An 18,713-nucleotide genomic window follows, 5' to 3' on the forward strand; every position below is an offset into this window, starting at 1 on the left:
TTATGGCGTTCTGACACACTGAGTTGACATGGGCAAACGTGGCACTATTAAAGCGCTTTCAAGGGTTCAGTGAAGACCATACTTAACGCAGGGTTTAGTATACCATGTAATAATAATAATCACATATTTGTTTATGTATTTGCTTTGCCTGCATATGTGAAGAATTAATTCGCACACCCATATTAATTATTATCAGCGTAATAATGGAGCATTATATACAAGAGATTAATGCCTTATGACCACGTTTCCTTCTCGACAATTACTGTCATCTGCCAATTGTAGCGAGGAACTGGAGCGGATGTAAAGTGAAGTGTCACAGGTTTGTTTGTTGTTAACGGTACACTGAGCAGCGATATGACCGCGGTCTGTACAATACAAAAAAAACGAGTCTGGGCCCTCTTGCACAAAGCGATCTTAGCGCTAAGATTATTGTAACTCCCATACTTTAACATTGGCTTACGATTGAGATTGCTTTGTACAAGTGGGCTCTGGATTCAAGCTCTATCTTCGCAAATGGGATACGATGCCATGTAGGAACCAAGTCAACGAGCCTGTCCACCCGATTCCGTTAGTCGCCTCTTACGGCAAGCATGGGTTGCTGAAGACCATCTTTTACCCGGATCTTCACGGGTTTGTGAAGTTTAATAAAACTGGCAGTTTCCTAATGAGTGCTTACGAAATATGCTTTCCCTGGAGACAATGAGAACACTGTCAATGACATAGGTGGCCTGGAGGTCGACCTGCCAGAAAGGGGAATAGTCGCCATGTGCAGTATGTAGACAACTCTGTTTAGTATTTTTGTTATCCCTTTTCCCATCAACGACCTTTTGAGGTCCCAAGATATCGACGAAGTTGTTATGGGCACTGCTCTGTTTAGCTGGTTTGCCAAGAGCTACGTTGACACAAGCTGAAAAATAGACATACATCAGGAAAACATTACTGGGCACCCCCAAGACGTGTCCCCAAAGTGGGGATCATTATTTGAGGACTTAACCAGCTGTAAAAAATCAATCTCCAGGTAGGCGCCAGTTGGTCCCTACACAGATAAGTCGAATAAAGCAATAAGGTATTTTAGTTATTGATACCTTTCTCTAAACTGAACATATGAACAACCGTGAAATAACTAATAATATATAGTCAAACACCGTTGTGTAAAACTTTGATGGTTCGACTAGCTCGATTGTTTGTAGCCACCTTTTATCAAACAAACTCAGACACAACCCACACCTTCCACAACGCCAAGCAGTAACACAAGAAGAATCGGAACAATCGTTGGATCCATGGCGCGGCTGTCTTGTGTGTCCGGAGATGCTACAAGCTGCACAGTGAACCCACACACGGTGGTCTCAGTATTAGTAGTGTGAGTTGGGTTGTCATGTTGCGTTCTCGGGACTCCTCGTCTCTGTGATGTTCCCAGCGACACTGTTATGTGCCTTTAAAGTGTTGCCAGTCACGCTGAAAGTATGATCAACGAAACCTGAGGAACCAATGGCGTACGCCACTTTAGCCAACCACAGAACTCCTTAATCAATTCATCTCGACGTTTTTGTTGTTGATTTATGTGATTGGCAGGGCGTTAGATAGATGTTTCTACTGTTACAGATACCAGAGTTTGAAGTCCATGACGACTGGGATCATCCTGCATACACTATAGATGTGCATTCACATAACTAATCAAATATTTATCTACATATCTCTCCATGGCTCCATTGTGTTACGTGCCGACTTCCATACAGAGGCAATAGGTAAACTCAAAATTGTATAGGTACAAGAATTCAGTGTCAAACCATCTAACAACAAAGAAATGATACACAAGTAACAATTGTATTACAAAATTAACTAGGTTCACAAATCAACACAAATTACTGCACACCAATCACAATGCCGGTACACAATAGAGTGGTAGTACAATATACAAAGACAGTACTTTTACAATGGCAGTATTATATATAAAAGCAGTGGTAATAGTATTTACCTAGCAGCAACAGTGGTCAAGCTTTCTAAATAGGCCAAGGCTGGATATTCAAGGTGAAAACAATTATCTTCACACATCCGCTGGTCTTGATGTAATGTGAGATTAATGTGAGATGAGAAAGGTACGCTCTTGTCCATTATAGAGTCTAAATACCCCCTAGAAGCTTCAAGGTGCTGGTTTAGTGTAGCCGTTCCAGAACATTCTAGATTATACTTGACTCCAAAAAACATCTAAATATAGTAACATCCACACCACTGCTTACATTAGATAGTACTAAATTCCCAATGACTAATTATTGTCAAAACATAATGCTATGAACTTCTACAGAATCTCAACAGCAACAATTGCACTATTGTGTAACAATAATTTACACTGCCATATAACAAGTGTACCAACGAGATCTTACAAGGTTTTACCAACTCGAGAGGACATTGCTATCTGCATGCCAACAACAGACGGTGGTGCCATCAGCCCGGACAACAAGGTATGGAAACAGAACCTTTAGCAGAGCTGGCCCTGCTGTATTGAATGAGCTTCCAGTTGTCAGGAGATCCGAGGATATCATGATCAGCAGCTGCTGGTCAACTCTCAAGACCCAACTACTTTCAAAGACCATATGACTGAGCGCTCTTGAGCAGGGACCATCTCTTGACAAAGTGCTACATAAATCATACATATCATATCATATAATTTTTTTTATGTCAACAGGATATGAGAGCCGTATGATAACCGTAACGTGCACAATAACATTAATGATATCACTAATATGCACGTTCAGGAAACCAATAAGGTACCCGTAATACTGACAGGATATACACGTTCAGGAAACTAATTAAATACCCGTAACGCTCACAATAACATCAATAATATGCACGTTCACGGAACTAATCAGATAGCCGTCAATATACAATATCGCTAATATGCACGTTCACGGAACTAATCAGGTAGCCCCAACGTACACAATATCGCTAATATGCACACTCACATAACTTATGACATGGCCATAACGTGCACAATATCACTAGTATGCACGGTCATGGAACTAATCACATAGCCGTGACATACACACTATCGCTAATATGCACGGTCATGGAACTAATCACATAGCCGTAACATACACAATATCGCTAATATGCACATTCCCAGAACTAATCACATGGCCATAACGTACACAATATCGCTAATATGCATGGTCATGGAACTAATCAACTGATTGGTGCTGCCCCCCCCCCCCCCCCAGGAAGAAGGTCCGCCCGGAGAGCGGAAGGTCCGGGGTTCGATCCCCGGCCGCGTCATACCAAAAGACGTTACAAGATGGTACTTGTTGTTACCCTGTCTGGCGCTCGGCATTAAGGAGCTAAAACAAGGACTGGTCGGCTCGGAGTCAGTATACTGTGTCTGAGTCGGGTATTCATGTTAAACTGCGGCATGGTATCTCAATGAGCTAGGACTATAAATCGGCATCAGTCCGGACTAGTACAAGCAGCCACACACACACACACACACACACGTACATGCACGTCGCTATATAAGTGCAATCACCTTGGACGCGACGTTAAACACAATTTCACCTCACCTCACCTGTTCCTCGTTAATGAAAGGTAAAAGTTAACTACTGCTTGGCTAACCAACCTTGACTTATCCCGGTATAAGCTGTCCGACAAATGGGAGGTTACCGCATTGGCAGATACATTCACGACATACTTGTGACATTATCTGTGATGTCAATGTACTATAATTACTGATGGCCACCTGTGTTTTCTACTATATCATACAATAGCGTCATGTGATGAATGTCTCAAACAGGCAGTGTACACTAGAGCGGGTAGATCTCGAGTAAAGGTCGCGGCTTGTATTAGTTAGGTTTATTGTGTATGTGACTGCGGGGGATAACGGGTAAGTTTACATGACCTCACGAGGTCAGCTTGACTACATCCTGTATCATTTGACCGGTCTGAATATACATTTAACATTCAGTTTTGTGATAGGTGAGTAATAACGCAAGACAGTCCCTTGATAATTACACGAGGCCAGACTGACTGGAATATGTTGATCAGTCTGAATAAGGTTTAGCATTGATGATGTGTGAGTACTTGTGTGTAGTCCTTGCCATGTGTGTAGTATGTGTATTCGGTGTGTGTATCTATTGTCCTAACTTGCATTTCCACACTAAACGTATACTAACGTAGATCTGGAACTTACTCACTGAGGACAACGTAATAGTCAGAGGATAAACGTTTCCTTCTCTTTTGACGTGTTTGGGTGAACAGCTCCAATTGCAGAAACTATTTTTAAAATTAATATTGATATAAATGACAGCTTTTATTGTTACAAAACCAAGCCGTAAAGTAGAATTTGGTAACGAAAAGGTTTATACATACGTTATAAGTCATTAGTTTGTGAAAGAAATTAGGACATAACATAAGAAGATATAAAATGTTTACGGAAGTGAGAACTGCGCTCTCGAATACAACATCTCATATGTAGGCCAACGCCCAGGTGAAAAGATATGTTTGGCTTGCCTACGCAATACATCGGGCAGATTATGTACTCCCAGTGAAATTGATAACTTACAGATTGTTTTCATTCGAATGAACCATGACCCAAGGACAGTGCCCCTGACTGGAGATCATGTTTAATTTTTTGTTCAGTTTGGTGTCATGAGTAGACGATTGGTTTATATCCGGGATTTATAGTCTCACATTAGTTTAAACCTGTTTGGATAAAGTATGTATAAATGTACTGATTTCAAGAAGACCAAATTACTAGTTTTTGTCAAATTAGCATTACCATTCAATATATATCACAGTGGCATATTTTATAATGAAGCCGAATCAGTTCCTTAATGATTGTTTTACAGAGCAGTCAAAAGTTCTACACCCAGACAAAGAGCTACCTCACTATGTAACCAAGAACAATGTTGCTCTAAGTCACATCAAATAAGGTGGGCACGGGTGGCCCAGTCGTCTAAGGCGCCGCGATTCGCTGTGCAGAGTTGCGTCCCTTGGGAACGCCAGAAACCTATGATCGTGGGTTCGAATACCGGTTCGCCCCGATTATGTTTCTAGGTTTGTCAGCACCATACCCGTGCTCGTGGGTTTCACCGAAGCGGTAAACGTCTGAGACCTGCATCACTTCGGCCTTTCCTCCCACATTAAGCTGACACGCCGCGATAGGACTGTAATACTGTCAAAAGCGGCGTTAAACCCAACTCACTCACTCACTCGGATATTATATTTAGCCAAGCAACGTTTTGATAGTTTGTACTTTAAAAAAAATTCAAATCCAACTTTCAAGTGTATGTTTTCTTTTACCCACCAGTTTACATGCCTTTCGACATAACATAAAACAATAGCATACACTTATGTTTGTGTGTATAATTGTCACCTTTTACGCCCTTTACTGCTAACGGGATCTGTTTGAGCCGATATTCAAATGAAGATAAATCGCAGGGTTGACGTGTTATATTAATTAGACACCTGTATGTAGATATGTAACATATTTTCAACGTGTCGTTGGCGTCGGTACCGTTTTTATATTTTCCAATGTTATTTTCAGACTTTAACCGTCCCATCAATACGGCTCGAACATGAAGTACAGACGATTGCAAGCTGTGTTTGTGTCTGTTACGGCTGGTGAGTACCCCAGTGGGAATAACGGTAGTTCTCGTTGCTCTGTGGACATCCATCTTGCGGAGAAACGTAGTTGGTTGGTTGTTTTACGCCGCACTCAGCAATATTCCAGCTATATGACGGCGGTCTGTAAATAATTATATAATCGAGTCTGGACCAGACAATCCAGTGATTAATATCATGAGCATCGATCCGCGCAATTGGGATCGATGACATACATCAACCAAGTCAGCGAGCCTGACCACCCGATCCCGTTAGTCGCCTTTTACGACAAGCATAGTCACCTTTTTCGACAAGCATGGGTTGCTGAAGACCTATTCTACCCCGGAATCTTCACGGGCCGGAGGAATGTAGTAGATGAAGTACTGTGTGTATGAGTTGTGTGTGTGGATAAGATAACCTGTGTGTAAAAATGATGCTGTGTTCGTGTGTGTGGAGATGATATGATACTGTTATTTTACACGTATGAGTCCGCACCGATAATCCAGTGATTTAGGAGATAAAACTACTGTGTTTTGAAATTTGATGTAGTCGCACTGTTGAGTAGATACCTCTGTAGCTTAATTTGGAACCGAGTACTTTAGCGATCAAGATTTAACGGGCTCAAAGCCTGTGTGTGAAAGCAATGAGATATTTGTGACTCCTAAATAGTGGTTCGTGTATGATTTTCATAATTGTGCGTGTCCTGAAATGAATTTCATCAAGTGTGATAAGCTGTGACGTCAGTGATGTCGGGAACTTGTTTTCGTGGCCTTTCGAAAGGACGAGTGTTTTCTGATGGTCTTTAAATCTCCTTCGGACAAATCTTTTACGGTGGTGTTTGATGGAGATGACAATGACTATTGATCACAAAAAGGTTTGTAAACATTTCATGAATAAGGTTTCTCCAAACACATTTTTGTAATGTTATATTTTACTTTCATTGTCGGTTGTTGCAATGGCGAAATTGTTATGCCTTCGTCAAGTCTTGTAATCTCATCATCGAAGCAGTCAGGGTTACGGCCTAGAACATCATTTTGTCGCCAAAAACATCCGATATCAAACTACCGTATTTCCTCTATTAGACGCAAGGCCGTCTTTCAATTTCGCGAAAGCCGTTGACGGGGTATCTATTAGAGACCAGGCGTGTAATTGAGGAAATATCGATGCGTTTCACAGTTCCTATGGGTGATCGATCGGCAGCCATTTTATATTAATCGATATGTAGGCTATCGATGTACTCATGCGCACGTTTTTTGTTTGAAAAAGCTTAATATATTTAAAAGGGGTTTCCGCAGCAAACAGGAAACCATTTTAACCAATCAGAATCAAGCATTCTTCAATGTCATGATAGAATGATATTATGACGACAGAGCAACCCCACCAGGGTACACGTCATCAACCAAGTCACATGACCACTTACGACCAACAAAGGTTGCTGGGGAACAATTCTATTCTTATTAACGATGTCGACAATGAGGAAACGAGAGCTTCGCTCAAGATTATATAAATTATATTTTAGTCTTTGTGCTCTAAACTTTTGAGATATTTTCTTTGTTTCTATTTCTCTCAAGATTCCTGTTTTTGGTGACATTTAGCATTGGTTTTCATTTTTATAGGACCCTGAGACAAATGTCATAACTTTAAAAAATGACAATACTAAAGAAAACATCAAACAAAACTAAAGGAAACAACAGAATAATTTGTTTCAATGATCGATTTTTGAACGCCATAAGCAAAAATAATTTTGTGATTTATTTTTGTTGAATTTCAAAACAATTAAAGTAAAGTACGGTTATAACGAACTCAAAGGGACAACTAATTTTAGTTCGTTTTAACCGTAGTTCGTTATAAGCATATATACAGCATAACTACAGCAAAAGTCGGGACCAAAAAAGTAGTTCGTTATATCCGTCAGTTCGTTATAAGCGTGTTCGCTATAACCGTAGTTTACTGTAGCTGATTCCAGCTCTCTATTTCAGGGTTTGTCCTGGGAACCCTGTTTTCACCATTTTGCAACTTACTGAACCACAAACCTGATGAAATACGACCATCACTGGCACAGGCATTGACAGGTAGAGTATCTATCAAACCATATTCTACATGACGTTTGTACGGGCCCGGGTCTTGGATTGTTGAAGCTCGTTTGCTCATTTGTTAAATTATTTAAGGCCGTACTCAGCAATATTCTAGCTACATCACCTGTAAAGTATTGACTACGAGGTGATATTGATGTACATAAATGAGCGGTGCATTATATGTGAAGCAAGATTACGATGTTATTTGGTACCAAAGTAATAATGACAAAACGACGAAATGCAGCAATCCAGGAACGCTACACGACCCGTGAAGATCCGGGGTAAAATAGGTCTTCAGCAACCCATGCTTGCTGTAAAAGGCGACTTTGCTTGTCGTAAGAGGCGACTAACGGGATTGGGTGGTCAGGCTCGCTGACTTGGTTGATGCATGTCATTGATCCCAATTGCTTGGATCGATGCACATGATGTCAATGACTTGATTGTCTGGTGACTCGATTATTTACAGACCGCCGTCATATAGCTGGACTATTGCTGAGTTCGGCGTAAACAACAAACAGGCAGACAGAGGAACGCTACACAACAAGAAAACCACGAGTAAGACGCACGTGAACAATCAAGAATAGGTCTTAATAACGTGAGTGAGTGAGTGATCGTGGTTTTATGCCGCTTTTATCAATATTCCAGCAATATCACGGCGGGGGACACCAGAAATGGCTTCAAAAATTGTGCCCATGTAGGGAATCGAACCCGGTTATTCAGCGTGACGAGCGAACGCTTTAACCACGAGGCTACCCCACCGCCCTCTTCATAAAGAAAGTGGGGGGTTCTCGTAGGTCAACACGTTGTCTGAGAGCAACTGCTGAACTCGGGAGGTCATCAACGACTACCGGAAGAACAACGGTCACAGTTGCCCGATGATTGATTTGAAGCAGAACAATCGCAGTCGGTTGTAACTATGGTAATTTGGTCCAGAGCACTATCTATAGACTTTGGTTTCAACAGCATGGTACGTCATATAACCAACCTATCACTGTCCACTTGGTACAATGGTCCTGGGCCGCTTCGTACAACTGCATCAATCCTTAGAAGCAATCCGAGGATTACTGGAGGTATCTGACTTGACAGCGCGGAACCCCCTTTTTGAGGCAGGTCGGTGTTGTTGTTATGATGCAACGTCACCTTCAATGAAAACGTAAGAGGTGTCAAGCACGCATTGAGTCGCACTGAGGCGATGAACCAGAGATGGAGAACTGTTTGGTGCAGCTACGAATCAAGATTTATGCTGCGTCGAGGTGATTGGAGGGGTAGGGTGCTCCGACCTCACAATGCAAGTTTTACCACCACCTGGGATGTGGACAGGTTTAGCTTTGGCAGCGTAATGTTATGGGCGGAAATATCCCAAATGTGTAGGACTAACCTGGAACAAGTGCAAGGCAGCTTAACTGACCAAAGTTTTTGTGTGTGAAGAAACGGCTGCACGATATTCCTATTATGCACCACACAGGTTCTCCGTATAACATTGTATAGCACGATTTGTACTGTTTGCAATGTATTATAAAGGGCTTATATTAGATGTCTAGTAAAGGTGGGTTACTTCTCACACCATAAATCTAGCTATGCGTTTCTGTCATGGAGATATCACTTGAATCTGTGTTTAAGGAAGCACATTGTAGATTCGAGAGATTTCTCCGACTTAAACCATGACATGTTCAATAAATATTTACTCTATCAGTTTGCAAAATGGCCTATAGCTGCGTCCGTTACACTTGGCCAGATTGAATGGCCAGTGATTTCCTGGCTCAGAAACATCATAAAGGTTTAATAGTTTAGGAGTATGCATTTCGTAGCTATGGTCCTGGGAGTGAGTATTTCAAGAACATTCCCAAGGGCTATACTGCACATAATCCAAAAAAGATGTCTCTGAACGGATCTGAGTGTAACAGCGCCGCAATTTTAGTACAGTAAACTACGTTTATAACGAACACCCTTATAACGAACTCACTGATATAACGAACTTATTTTTTAGTCCCGGGAAGTTGTTGAACATATGCTGTATATATGCTTATAACGAACTACGGTTATTACGAACTAAAATTAGTGGTCCTTTGGAGTTCGTTATAACCGTAGTTTACTGTATACGCTTCTTCATCTTCACAGGGTTACGAAAGAGATATACTCACCACCAAAAGAAACGCGAATACCATACATGTTGGTGAATATATGAAGAATTACTCGTTTTCAAGAGATATTAGATTGGTTCGATGCACAAACGAACATACTGGTATGTTGTGTGAACCGACGTTCATGAACGCATCACATGTGACGTCATGGATCCATGACTCGAGATACACCATTTGTCTCGTGCAGGATTAGCGTGTAAAGTTTGGAAAACACCTGCGCATATCGTGATAAAAATAAAGACACTCTGTGCCAACACTTGACTGATTGTAAGTTTTGCCGTTAAGTGGAAACGCATTGGAAACATATCTTCTTAAAACGTACACACTTCTATGTATGTTTCGACGGTTCGCGTTTCTGTTGGCGGTGAGTTGAAATGGGGTTTAACGTCGCGTCCAAGATTATTACACTTATATAGCGACGTGCATGTACGCGCGTGTGTGTGTGTGTGTGTGTGGCTGCTTGATGCCGATTAATAGTGCTAGCTCATTGAGATACCATGCCGCAGTTTAACATGGATACCCCACTCAGACACAGCATACTGACTCCGAGCCGACCAGTCCTTGTTTTAGCACCTTTATGCCGAGCGCCAGACAGGGTAACAACAAGTACCATCTTTTAACGTCTTTTGGTATGACGCGGCCGGGCTGTTGGCGGTGAATTTATCAGTATGATATACCGAAGACGTCCAAACACCGCTGTGGTGTTGTGGCTGCAGGCAATTTCTTAGAAAACCCGAAAGCATCCCCCATTTACCTGGGTCTTCAAATGGAAGCTTGCCCAAACGTACTCGACTACAATGCATTCATTATAATAACGAAGGAACCATGAACGTGGTTATTGGTGCAATTCTTAACAATTTCCAGGAAGTATGAATATCAACAGTGTTAAGCAAAATAATGCCTTGCCTCGAACGTTGTATCGTGTGCCTGTGACCTTTGTGAAGTATGTTATTTCAGATACGGATCTTTTTCACGAGAATCCCACGGACGAAACCATAGCGTATATAAACAGCCTCTACGCGGAAAAGATACAGTGTGAGTAATACTATCCATCTGTATAGTTGGTTGGTTGGTTTGTTGAACGCCGCACTCAGCAATATTCCAGCTATATGACGGCGGTCTGTAAATAATCGAGTCTGGACCAGACAATCCAGACAATCCAGCCTTTTACGACAAGCATAGTCACCTTTTACGGCAAGCATGGGTTGCTGAAGACCTATTCTACCCCGGAATCTTCACGGGTCATCCATCTGTATAGAATTTGTTTTTCAGCATGCCAATATTTTGACTGAGTAGTGAATCCTGGTTAGAATATGTCCCCAGAAACCTATGCTGATCGTAAGAGGTAAATGGATCGGGTGGTCGGGTTCGGAGAATTGGTTGATTGTGTGTCATTGTACTCCGATGACGTTGAAGGTTATCCACAATATGAAACCCTGGATTGTCTGGTCCAGACGTGATAATTTACAGGTCGCCGTCATGCTGCTGAGTGCGTAGTTAAACAACAAGCAAACAAAGATAATGTACTTTTAATACCATTATGCTGTCAAGCTCCAATAATGCCCCTGCCGAAACAAGCCCATCTTCTTATCATTGACCCCGTCCGATGAGACATCTAGATGCTTTTGTTTTAAGGAGGAGAATGTATGGATGTCAACCTCTTTATTATGAGCAAAACGTTACGGAGTATATGCTTACCTCTTCATCAGGTGTAAGGGTTGATGAAGGAGTAAGCATATACACCGAAACGTTGTGTTCCTCATAATAAAGAAGTTGACATCCACAAATTCTCTTCCTTATGTTTATCACTTCTATATGCCTTTCAAAGGTTTTGTTTGTTTCTTGTTGTTTGACAAAGTAGACACAATTTATGGATAACAACTTCTTTAATACTGTAACGCCACTATATTCGACGGCCTATAAATAATCTAGACATAAATATATAAGGAGACATGCTCTGAAACTCAAAGCCGCTTTGGCTGTTGAAGTCTTATGTTCTTTGATGAGTGTCTCTACTGGGCGGAAGGTTTCGCCGATGTAGGAGTCGACATAGTAACAATTAATGCCATAGGTTACTCCTTTGAGAATTTGCTTGTTGGAGGGTGGGGTGGGGTGGGGTGGGGTGGGGTGGGCCATTAGTTTAGAGGACGGTTCAAAGGATCTAAGAGATGGCTTTCTTGGTCAGTGTTGAGAGGATGCCAGACTTAGTTTTTGGGTGGTTGGAGTTTAAGTGAATGTACTGGTCAGAATGGGTAGGTTTCCTGTAGACAGTGGTTTGGAGCTTGTTGTTGGGGATATATTGACGTCATGGGAGTGCAGTTGTTGCTATGAATAACATCCTTTCTTCACTCTAGTACTGGCAGACAAGGGTCTGTTGAAAACAATGGGAAGAAGAGGAAAATGTACAAAGGATGCATCTCCAGACGGTGAGTAACATAATGACAATAGTCATTGAAGGTATTTACACGAAACAATTAACCGATCCATTTCTCATTTTCTCTGAAAAATCCTGGATTGATGCCTTCTAGATATTGTTATCTACTTCTGAGGAACAAGACGAAAACGCCATAAGATTGGTCAAGTCAACCCTTACAATTTCAGTTTAATCGTTTCCTTCTTCCCCCAAAATACATACTATCACATGACACATGTTCTGCGTTCCTCGTAATTCAGTTTAGTCCTGAGCGTTTTCCTATTGTGAATCACAGTCAACTCTGAATGATAATAATCGAGTCCAATAAATAGTCAGATATAACGAATCGATGGATACAATGAATAGTCGGTATAACGAATTGTTTGATTGGCATTCTAGAAGTTGGTAAGTAAGTAAGAAAACGTAGAACTTTATGGATAACATATTCTGGTTTATTGCACATAGAGACGTTGGAGTGAGTGAGTGAGGTAAGATTTAACGTCACATCGGCAGTATTTCAGCCATATCGTGACGAGAAGTACATTATAATACATAGATTTAGACTAAATAAAAAGCTGTCAACGAAGGACAGTACAATAACTAGGATATCACAGATTCGATTTAAAACTAGTTGAGAATATATAAAAACCATAAGTATCAGTGAACAACACAATATAAAAATGGGCTAGGGATCGTCAGTAACTAAAGGGAGATCATCATACTAGGGACCATGGGGACTTACCAGAGACGTTGGATGTAGATTCTTACACCGCTATGAAGCTGGAGTCTAACTTGATAACGTAAGAATCTACATCGAAACGTCGTAATCTGCAATAAACCAGAAGTTGTTATCCGTAAAGTTGTACAGAACAATGAATAATCGGATGTATCGAATGGTCGAAATATAATAAATAATCATACATAACGAATAAACGGATATAATGAATAGTTGTTATAATGAATATTCGGATGTATCGAATTTTCACATTACATAATAAAGTCATAATAACGAAAAGTTGGATATAATGAATAATTGGATAATAAATTGTCGGTTATAACGTATTGTTGGATATGTAAATGTTCGGATATAATAAATTGTCAGACTGATAAAACGAATAGATGGATATAACGAATAGTCCGATATAACGACGCAAGGTCAATATATAACATGATTTTGAAATTAGGGGATCTGAAGATGTCAACACCTTTAGATCAAAACTCAAGACCATCCTCTTCTAAAGAGCATACGACTGAGCGCTCTTGAGCAGTATGTCTGGATAGGTAGCGCTTTATAAATGCTTGATTTCAAATGAACATTATGATCAATAAGGAAGAGAATATAAGTATGTATAATTCTCTTCCCAATGTGTATCACTTCCAAATGCCATTTAAAGACTTCATTGTGATCAACGTGAATAAAGAAATCATGATTTTGTGAGACCCTTTAGCTTCGTTATATAATAGATTATAACTACATGCTGCTTTATGATAATATAATTAAATTTTCGCTGTGTTCATTGCAATTCAAGCATTCTGATTAGCTGAATTGGTCACGTGTTATTGCATTAATTTCCCAATGAATGTAAAAATTAAACCACGCCCACCGAAGCGGACAACACTTATTATCACGGAATGTCGGGGAATCCCAATATTACAGTCGAGGGAATTCCCTTTCTGCTCACGTGCATTGTCATGCTCAGGACATTTAGTTAAATTCATGTATGTTCATTGTCCAAACTACCCTTTGAGTCCGAAGGCCGAGAAGGAGTGAAACAGCAAACGTGGAGGCTCGCTCGCCTGTTTCTTTCCGCTGTGCAAACTTTTGTGCAAATACAGTTTGCACATCGGTTTTTCGATTCATTACCTCAATGAACCGAAAAAAATAAACAGTCAGTCCTTAGATATTTTTTTCCCGTTATGTAGCATGGTGTCATGATCCAAACTGCACCGAACAACTGCCTCCCGTGAACAGCCAAGAAAATCTACGCAGCATCCTTAAACCGGTGATGAAACTGAGAGACGACGCCCTCAACCGCTTACCGGAAATATTTGGCGTAAAACAAGAACAACGAAAGTATGTCTTCTTAATGGCGGCGTCAGACAATCACTACGTTGAGGCTCAGCAAACAATACAGTCCCTTCATGAAAAGGTCTTTCCATTCATAAGGAACTTCTCATTCTACTTCTACGACATTGGTTTGAAGAAGGAGCAGAGGGATATGGTATGTATAACAGGAAATGATAGGTCAATTCTCCACTGAGTTCCCGTCTGCTAATGTACAGTATAAACCTAAGCTTGGCCCCGTCTCCCATATCACAATATAGTTGACGACGGGCATAGGGAGCCGGGAACCAGCTTAGTATATACCCAATAACTGGAGATGGTCCTAGTCGTGATAAAATAATTATGGGCATTGTGCTGAAATATTAAAAATATGGTCGGCATTTTTTATAGATACGGGACACATCGCAAGAGCATTCGCGACCAACTCGTGTTATTCCGGGACCAGCCGCATAGCGACTCGTGCCCGCTCATGGCCATTTTTACGACCGGGTTCCGTCTCAGCGCAAACGGGCATACCTAAAACAATTGTCAACTTGTTGCGTAATGGTTCACTTACATTCCCCATATATCACATATATTCCAGATGCAATTTAAAGCACATCGGGACATGCGGAATTATGCAGTATGATTGAACACATTTAACTGGTATATTTTTAGGTGCAAGACATATGTAAAATCAAAAAAATATTTCTGAGGGATTCTTTGACGAAGAACTTGAAATCATACGCCCATTCTGATTGGTTTGTCGTATTTTCGCACATAACATTCATCGATAGGGGGACGAGTCTTATTGCAGGTTACGGAAAGGGGCGAGTGGTGACGAATGATCGCAAGAGCAATGAATTCGAAGAACGAAGCGTGGTTTATTTTACGATAAAACATTGTTCTATCATGACGTCATTTCTGGAAATTCGAATATGCGCTCGTAACTTGATGACGTCATGTATTGGACGACGTTATTTTAGAGAGGGAGGTGTCTAGTGAGTTGTTCCCCATGGATGTACCTGGGGTACGCAGATAAACGCAGTGGTCGAACGATCACATCCAAAAGTGGGAGTGAGTGAGTGAGTATGGTTTTACGCCGCTTTTAGCACTGTTCCAGCAATATCACGGCGGGGGACACCAGAAATGGGCTTCACACATTGTGCCCATGTCGGGAATCGAACCCGGGTCTTCGGCGTGACGAGCGAACGCTTTAACCACTAGGCTACCCGACCGCCCCCCAAAAGTGGGAGAGATATGACAATCGGTATTAGGAGAAGAGGTATATATGATCGACGTGAGGATTGTGAGAATATGCGGGAAATACCAAACTTCATCCACCTGTTCATAAAATGGAATTGTCCGATATTGCCGAGGTCGGATTCTATTGAGGGAGTCATCATTATTACAATTGTGCTTGGCCATCTTCCAAAGGCAAGGCAGTTAACTGACTTTAAAAGTCCAGTTTCCACCCTTGCCGAACTAGGCTGGAATTCCTGGGCTCGATCGTAGCGCCAACAGTGGCTGTTACGTGTTACGTGCCTTCTATGCCTCTCCCATGGACCAATCAAATTCCACCTCTCGTATCACTTGCATTTGTTTCAAACAAAATGGCGGCGCCCAGTCAAGACGATCTGATCGATAAGCAAGATCAATATTGTGATAAAACGGGGCTTACATCGCGAAGTGCATAAAATCACGTGAGCACCTTGATTAAAAACTTGAAAAGATTTGGCAAATATCTGTTGAAAACGAGGTGGCGGTACACATGCTGTGCAAATCCCGCAATCGACCGAAATCTGCATGGCAGTTTACGAACCGGATTTCGATTTCGGTGCGCAATTTTGATTGGACTATGCATAGACTCGCGAGTCCAGCCAAAATCTAACTCCATAATACCAGCCTCGTTCGGCAAGTGTGGAAACTGAACTTTTGTAGCAAGTTAACTCTCTTGCCTCGGGAAGATGGTGCTTGGCACGACGCTTTGTATGTACCTCGGAGATAGAAGAGAGTAATTGAGGTTGTGAGTTAGTTGCGTTTAAAGCAGCTTTGAACAGTATTCCAGTTGCATGACGTCGTGTCGGTTTAATGTTGGAGGAAAGCTCGAGGTTATGCAAGTTTACCGCTTGGTTAAAGCCACGAGTACATATCTGGGCCCACTTGCACAAAGCGGTCTTAGTGCTAAGACTATTGTAAGCCTATGTTAAAGTATGGGAGTTACGATCATTTGAGGGCTAAGATCGCTTTGTGCAAGTGGGTGCTGATTCTTACAAACCTAAAGACATAATTCTGTCAAACTGGCATTTCATATATACCACCTCTTTGGCCTAGTGATAGAGCGTCTGCCCGGAGAGCGGAAGATCGGGGGTTGAATCCCCGGCCGCGTCATACAAAAAACATTACACGATGGTACTTGTTGTGTCCCTGCCTGGCGCTCTGAAGTAAGCTGATAAAACAAGGACTTATTGGCCCGAAGTCAGTATACTGTGTCTGAGTGGGGTATTCATGTTAACTGCACGGCGCTATATAAGTGCAATAGTTTTGAAAGGGACGTTAAACCCCACTTCACCTCACCTTACCCATAACCAGAATATTGCTGAATGCGACGCTACACCACACAACACAACACAACACAAAACACACACCCACCGAGGCAGACAAATAGACAGACACACAGTGAGACACACAGACACACAGACACACCGGAATAAAAACGGTAGGTCCCTTGCGCCAAAATCTGAGTCATGAAGTTTGAGATTTTCATTGCAGCTGACGACATATGGGAAAGCTGTTGTCAAGACATATCCCTTCCGCCTTCTACCATCACGGATACAGTTCCTCAAAGGCTATGCTTGGAAACCACTCATGATTCAGGTACAGTGCAAACACCTTCCTAAGTCGGGTCCACTCAAGTGGGCATTTTGTTACAGTGTCTCCTGTGCCTTAACACTTTCCCACATTTCACTCATCAAAGATCCAATAAAAATATTTTTATTTGAAAACCAAATATACATTAAAACCAAAAGCAAATTGCCTTAAGACTCTGAAAATGGGGAAATGCTTATATGATATGCCGTATTTCATAACTCGAAATGTGTCTTCAACACTAACAAAATGATAATGCGTTTGGGATCTTTTTCATCGATGACCTACCCCACGAACAATAACCCCACATTATTTTCCCCAAACCCTAGCCCAAGTGCCCATTTAGAACAATATAAATTGTAACACTCATTCCAATATTTTAGAGCATGGTAATATTGCAATGAATCAAAGCTTCCATAGGATAATTACGTGTTGTAAACTGACATTTCTAATGCAATATCTGATTTTTTCAGGCACACATCAACACAGCTGAATTCGTCATATACATGGACGCGTCAGTCGTAATAACAAAGAACCTTGACAAGATGTTCGAAAAAGCGACGTATACAGGCTTTCTGATGTGCCCGGGCCACGCCTCAGTGGCACAGCACACGTCTCTACTGATGTTCTCCTATTACGGAGATGCTCCTTGTACATTTTCACCCTACACAGAATACGAGGGGGGATTTCTAGTTTTCCGCAATGAACCTTTTGCTCTGAAGCTGCTCTTGGAACCCTGGGTCGCATGCGCACTGGATCCTCTCTGCATGTGCCCGAAAAACAATTTACTAAGTTGCCCCCGGAAACGGAAATATGGCAAATGCCACAGGTATGACCTCTCGGCGATGACTATAATTCTGATCAAGTTATTTCGAGACAGAATTTCATCTTTCGACGTCCGAAGGGGTCAGTTTCATACTATAAAGCAAGGCAGAACACATGTATTTGAATATCTTGAACACCTACAGGCAACAGACACGCTCCAATAGTGTCAGGAATTATGGAATTGGCATTTACATGTCTGGGCATGTACGTATGTACGTTAACTACAACGTGTGTGCATTTACTTATTAGGGCAAGAATAGCTACCATGAAATGACCAAATCTTTTGAAAAGCTGGATTGTTGTCATTTCTGGTTACGAGAACACAACAGAGGTCAATCATTCAGATGTTAAGGTGAAAGAAGGCGCTGCAGAACTTACAAGATGATTCCAAAATTCTACATATATCTTACTCAGGAAGAGAATACATTTACTTGTATGACTGATATGTGGTCCGAATCCTTTAGTGCCATCGGTGGCCTAAGTGTCTAAGGCGCCAGAGTCCCTGTGTAAAGGCTGCCATAGAGGCGTGGTAAGAGGGCCAATCTGCGAATTTCTATAAAAGTGGTATTAAAAGCTTGAAGGACAAATGGAATAAGTGTTTTGAGGTGAATGGAGATTATATTGAAAAATAAAACTGCCAAAGATATGCTGCTAATTGGTCTTATATTGAAGTTGCAAAACTTATTGAACGCCCCTCGTAGGCCTGCCAGAAATCTATGATTGGGGTCTGAAATCTCAGATTCTCCCTGATTATGTTT

The 18,713-nt window shown here is 41.4% G+C and overlaps 1 protein-coding gene across 4 annotated transcripts; it reads left to right on the forward strand.

Annotated features, from left to right (window-relative positions):
- The first annotated feature begins 3,778 nt into the window (after nt 1-3,778).
- Nucleotides 3,779-18,564, forward strand: LOC124115845. 4 transcript variants are annotated; one of them, XM_046476994.2, is made up of 8 exons: nt 3,779-3,871; nt 5,534-5,610; nt 7,569-7,661; nt 10,763-10,840; nt 12,160-12,231; nt 14,142-14,440; nt 17,035-17,139; nt 17,604-18,564. In XM_046476994.2, the coding sequence occupies exons 2-8, from the start codon at nt 5,565-5,567 to the stop codon at nt 18,117-18,119; spliced, it is 1,209 nt and encodes a 402-aa protein (XP_046332950.2). In that variant the 5' UTR covers nt 3,779-3,871; nt 5,534-5,564; the 3' UTR covers nt 18,120-18,564. The 4 variants fall into 4 exon arrangements, with proteins under 4 accessions (XP_046332950.2, XP_046332952.2, XP_048249640.1 ...); XM_048393683.1 differs by lacking the exon at nt 3,779-3,871 and adding an exon at nt 4,022-4,060; XM_046476996.2 differs by lacking the exon at nt 7,569-7,661.
- Nucleotides 18,565-18,713: the final 149 nt, after the last annotated feature.

Source organism: Haliotis rufescens, unplaced genomic scaffold, assembly GCF_023055435.1.
Source record: "Haliotis rufescens isolate VD_foot unplaced genomic scaffold, xgHalRufe1.0.p SCAF_12, whole genome shotgun sequence".
Taxonomy (NCBI): Eukaryota; Metazoa; Mollusca; class Gastropoda; order Lepetellida; family Haliotidae; genus Haliotis; species Haliotis rufescens.